The sequence below is a fragment of the Medicago sativa genome, chromosome 8, assembly GCF_051527215.1.
Source record: "Medicago sativa cultivar Bolivia chromosome 8, Bolivia_mono, whole genome shotgun sequence".
NCBI classification, from domain to species: Eukaryota; Viridiplantae; Streptophyta; class Magnoliopsida; order Fabales; family Fabaceae; genus Medicago; species Medicago sativa.
The window spans coordinates 80,964,934-80,970,628 of record NC_140756.1 but is presented as its reverse complement, the minus strand read 5'-3'; the positions used below and the strand labels follow the sequence as shown (position 1 = coordinate 80,970,628).

Sequence of the window (5,695 nt, the reverse complement as noted above, 5' to 3'; positions counted from 1 at the left end):
CAATGAAATACCTGGGATAATAGTTTCATATACCAAAATACAAAATCATCATTTGTGACTATACTGCAAGACAGCATAAAAGAGACTTTTGATTGAACGGTGCCTAAAATAGATTTGTCACTTGTGCCAACAAAGCTCCATTATGGGCCGTAATATTAAGTTTGGAGTAAGTTATTCTCAAATACATCGGAAGATAAGTCAAACGAAAGGAATTTGATACCTTAAAAAATTAATTAAATCTCAAAAGGAAAATACAAAAATTATTTTGATTGAAAATTAAGCAAATGGTATATAATAAAACGATAAGAATCTATATAATCCAAATTTTCACATTGAAGGTGATTATTGTACTATAAGTTACACTTTTTTCTCATCCAGAATACACCCCTTCACTTTAGATGAGACAAATAAAAATAGACCTTTGAACTGAACACGTTATTATGCATGTACCAAGCGGCAAAGAACATCAACCTTAAACCTTTTTTTTAAGTCCAACAAAAGACACGAATGACGAGCACAATCATAGGTACCAAGCAAAATGTGGACTAGACACGATAGCACATGTAAAGGCCCCCACATATATCCTAGACATGGCATTAAAAGATAAATGTGTATTATTATAACATGCTTAAAGGAGAAGGGAATTTGTGCACCCAATAATTCCCATGTGGGACGTTTGTATACATACAAGCTGGAGTATACAATCACAGTTGTATTGGACGAACAAATCATTTCTGATTACATGCTAATAATTATTGTGCTGTGTTCACAAAGAAAATTGCATCTTTAGAAGGGCCAAGAGAAAAGAATAATAATATACATATGCCTAGCCATTTTAATCAAACAATTAAATATTGAAGACAGCCAGCCTAGCACTATAGCAACCAGAAAATAAATGAAATTTGGATGAGCAGAGAGATAGAGTAGAGCAGGAGCTAATTACAATGAGATATATGGTACTTTCCCCCCTTTTACGCACCAAAGCAACACAAATTAGAAGGTATATTATAAGACATGTAGATTGGACAAACACAAGCAAAACTCTTCAGAGGTTAGAACCAGTAACCCTAGGGAAGAGACTGATATGATTCCAACCATGAACCATTCAAAACCTTAGGTGCTTCCTGCTGGAACCTGATTCACAATATCAAAGTGGTTCACAGGTTTGGGCCTCCACTTAGTTCTACCCCTCACAATTTCAGCCCCATCTTCAAGTCGAAGCAAATGCTGGCACTCAATCCGGCCGCTTTGAGCTAGATTACCAACACCAGTATCAGATACAGAAGTTAGGGACTGGAGCACACTGTCCTTGCCACACTCCCTCCTATACTCCAAAGTCATAGCACAAAGCTCATGACTCTCGAGGATTGACTGTGGAGCACTCTGCAAAAATCAAAACACAGCCCTTTGGTTAAGAATCCCAGATGTGATCAACCCATCACATAACAAACTAAACAATGAAATGTGTATTATCTCCAAGAAATCAATATGTGACTAATTAATTAGGGGGAAGAAAAAGTGATTTACAAAAGTTGAAACATCACACCATGTTGTTTAACTTTCTGTAATATCTTAAGTACTGTGTACTATTTGTATTATTAATTTATTACCACCAAGTTATAGCATGTTTCATTTTTAAAGTCACTACACGTCCCTCGCTTGCTCACAAGTCAATACCTGTGAGACATCAAATGTCAATGACCACTATGGCAAATAAAATACTTCATCTTAGACTTTGAGATATAAGGTGGGCCTCATTGTTGAGGTGGGGGAGTGAAGGAGCGAAATGACAAGGAGAGAGGATTTGATCTCCACTCCGAACACAACACTAATGAAACTAACATTTGTTATTTAGAAAAGAACTTTATCGTAGGTTTCAACTGCCATATCAATAATTTTCATCAGCCTGGTAATGATACTAGAGAGAGGGTTTGATTCCCACCCTAAACAATATAATGTTAGTACTAGCTATACTAACATTTGTTTTTCGAAAAAGAACTTTATCTTCGACTATCATATCAATAATTTTCATCAGCCTCATAAGAGCACACCCTTACTTTGCAGACTAAAGACCCAACAGACTAAAGACTAGGTTTTTTTGGTGAGGTTTGTGTTGAGTATAATTACTCAGCCCGCAAAAGACCTTAAGCTAGTCAAATTATGATTCTCACTTATCAATCCATCGAGAATTTTATTTAATTTTATCACATTTCAAGATATTTGTCCGTGAAAGGAGAGAGAAAAGACAAAAATAATTGGAGTTGTTGAAGATGAAAAGAACAGAAAACTACCTCCAGAATCCAGCCAATGTACTTCACATTGTTAACATGCTGATTGACATCTAGATCACTCCATCTAGGCTGAAAGCACAGACACAGTATGTAATCTAATTAGGAAACAGCATCTAGGGTAAGTTGACAAAATAAATTAATGATACCAATAACAACAAAGAATGGACATACACTTAAACCCGAGCGGATATAATCCGCTGTGCTGTCATCAAGTTTAGCCAGTTTTCTGTCATCTTCTTCCAGAATTGGTGCAGATTCCACAAAATAAGAACCTATCTCTCCTCTGACTTCTTCCGGAATTTTGGACAGCTTTCTGGTATGTTTATTCATCATGACCCAAACACTGTCGATCACGAAAACCACCACCAAGATCAAAAAATGATAGATGTCACTAATTTCAATATCAGTAACGTGTGATTTATATGCACCGGGCTTATACTTAGTAATGAACTAAAACAATAAAAGTTATTCTACAGATTTTAATATGGAATAAAATAACATGCTTAGAAATGTAATTCATTGTCTTTAACATTACTAAATGCAAAATGAATTTCTCAAAATTCAGTTTTGATAAATTTGTTTATTTAGAAAAATAGTTGTTCTCAAGACTTCATAAAAGTGTGTAGGATTCAAAGTTGTCTAACTATCCTTCATGCACATTCAGAAAACCTTTCAAAACAAGTTTATTGCTGGCTGCAAAAGGAAGAGGATGAATAACTCCAGAGAATGATTTCTACCTGGAGGCTCTCGTCAAGATTTCCCCAGTATTATAATCACGTAAAAGCCAATCACGACGCATACCATTCTTGCCTGATGCAGAAACCCAAGTTTCTACATGAACAACATCTCCCCTGAAAAAATATAGATACTTGATGTCAAATGAGAGCAGATTCAGAATATTCACAATAATCCACATAACAGATTATCTAACTTCAATTCACACCAAGAAGCCAACTCTGATAAACAAGGTACATAAACTGCTAAATAAATGCAGAAGGTTCAATAATTAACATGAGACATTACGAATTACCATTCCTTATAAAGATCAACACAACTAGCAGAGAAATGGTATTCTAACATAGATACACATGCAAATTACACATACAACAAGTGATGAGTATGGATGACTTACCACGTAGGATAACGATCAACAACAACTTGCATCCGCGCAACTACCCATATTAAGTTCTTTTTGCACATTTCAGGCGTAGAACCAAAGCCATCACCAAGAAGCCCCGCAGTTTTAACATGATTAAGTGCAGTTTCCTGTTATCAAACAAATAATTGTAATATACATATAAGCTTGTATGAGGCTGCCACTATCTATTCTGCACAACGAGTTAATATACAAGCCTAACCAACTTTTTATCTCCTGAGACCATAAATAAAGATTCATTTTTATACCTGCAAATGATTCATTATTGTATCTATGGACGCCGTTCGATCCGCACCAATTTCATACGATCTGATAGAAAAGTTTTCACTGAACACAAGACCATCCTGAACAATTTTGCCTATACCAAAAGGGTCAATCAGCATGTCAGACCGTCTTGGCTTCCAATCGAGCATCATCCACTGTTTTTCAGCTGCCAAGAAAATTGTTGTTATAGCAGCAAGAAGCATGCTCCAGTCAGGTAACTGGTTGATAAAAGTCCTAGAGGATTGCGACGACGGCAAAACATCCTCATGCTTATAGTTTTCTACAGATGTAGAAACTTTGGTTCCATTAATCTTGGGAGGGGCATGGGCATTTGCCTTTACTTGCAAGCCCGCAGACGCATGTTTAGATTTAAGCCCTCCAAGGTTCGCATTCCCACCACCAATTTTGTTGCCACCAGAGTCCGGCAAGGATGAAGTAACAGGGAAAAAAGCAGCGGCAGTGGCCACCATAATGAGATTCTATTTTTTACAGCAGCTGCATGGTAAATTGAAGCAGGTTAAAAATGAAGAATCCTAAAAAAAATGTATCAACGCCATACATAATCATATTTCACCCAATAACAAACAATAGCAACATTTCACATATATATATAACACAAATACAAAGAGAAACATAAGTTTGGATTGACTTATTTGAACTTATCTACTTGCATGAGCGCTAACAATACTGTTTAGGAGAATTTACGTACACAACTTATGATATGTTCGTAAGTTGTTTCAGCTTATTTAATAAGCTCTCCAAGATTAGCTCATAAAAACAGTTTATGCTTATAAAAAACAATTTAACTTTATTTTATCTCTTGTGATAAAAACAGCTAATACAACTAGTATGCATTTATCATGATAAATGCTTATACCATAAGCTGCAAATTAAGCTACTTATCCAAACAAGGCCTAAATGAGAGAAAAGGTATAATAAAGGCAAACCTAATTCCAATACTAATAAAAAAAAAACTTCAATTTTCAGAACAGATCCATATAATATTTGCAACTTCTGATTAAGAACTTCAACTAGTGAACCTCAATTTCAAAGGAGAACAAATCAAAAACGTCACAAGCATTTTTTTTATTTTTTTTCATTCATATAATCATGATACGTTTTTACTCAAAGTGGGAAAAATCCCAGTGATAGTGAAAAAAACAAAGGTTAAGAGTATAGAAATTCTAGATAATCTAAAATGGTAAGTTCATTTTCTCACGTTTCCAAAGGAAAATTGTAGAACGGAAAAAAGTGATTATGAAAATTTCACAATCATCGAACCAAAAGTAAACAAATAACAACTGTGTAGATCTGACTCCGAATCTAGAAAACACCGCAAAACAAGAAAAGTAAAAAGGCTAAACAAAACAAAAATTAACACACATTGCAATCGAAAACGAAAATCGCAACTTCAATGCTTCGAAATTCACAACGAACACGATGCATCATTGGATAATTTGCATCCACCTCTCGATAATTTCAAAATTAAATTAAGAATAAAAAAACTTAAAATAACGAGTTCAACGATGAAAAATGCAGAAAAAACGGTTTTTTTTTGTTTGTTTGTTAATTGCGAGCTTCGATCTCTGAAGGTTTATAAATTTGAAAAGCACGTAAAGGTGAAGTGTAGATCAGAGGAGATTTGCGTACCAGAATGAAGAAGAGAAGAAAGACGCTGAACAAACGAGAAATCGAGAATGAGAAGAAGGAAAGGGAAGGTGAAATCAGAGGAAGAAGAAGGAAAGGGCTATTGTGTAATTTTAGATCATAGGTTCTCTCTTCTTTTCTTAATTTGTGGAAATGAGATTATTTAAACAGGGTGTATAGTATTTTTTTGGAAAAAAATTGGACTATGGTGTTGGATTGGAGTAGTGATTGATTATAGGGAAATTGACATTACATCGACTTCAGGAAATTTTACCCCACACCCATACACTTATACTTTCACCCCAACATTTGATTCAAACTACCCATTTTACCCTTT

At 34.9% G+C, this 5,695-nt stretch overlaps 1 protein-coding gene across 1 annotated transcript; it reads right to left on the bottom strand.

Annotated features, from left to right (window-relative positions):
* Positions 1-596: 596 nt before the first annotated feature.
* LOC146902133 (palmitoyl-acyl carrier protein thioesterase, chloroplastic-like) lies at positions 597-5,492 on the bottom strand. The gene is made up of 7 exons (XM_085739430.1): positions 5,362-5,492; positions 3,696-4,206; positions 3,424-3,557; positions 3,029-3,142; positions 2,463-2,634; positions 2,292-2,360; positions 597-1,383 (listed from the first exon to the last, which is right to left on the bottom strand). Exons 2-7 carry the CDS (start codon positions 4,179-4,181, stop codon positions 1,114-1,116), a joined length of 1,245 nt encoding a protein of 414 aa, XP_085595556.1. The 5' UTR covers positions 4,182-4,206; positions 5,362-5,492; the 3' UTR covers positions 597-1,113.
* Between the last annotated feature and the right edge of the window lie 203 nt (positions 5,493-5,695).

Bases quoted from the DNA above. Each gene is read 5' to 3' on its own strand.
- LOC146902133 (XM_085739430.1), bottom strand. From the start codon at position 4,181: ATGGTGGCCACTGCCGCTGCTTTTTTCCCTGTTACTTCATCCTTGCCG. The intron at 2,361-2,462 runs GTATGTCCATTC...CTGTGCTTTCAG, and splicing joins ATATCCGCTCGGGTTTAAGT to CCTAGATGGAGTGATCTAGA. The intron at 1,384-2,291 runs GTAGTTTTCTGT...TGATTTTTGCAG, and splicing joins ACATTGGCTGGATTCTGGAG to AGTGCTCCACAGTCAATCCT.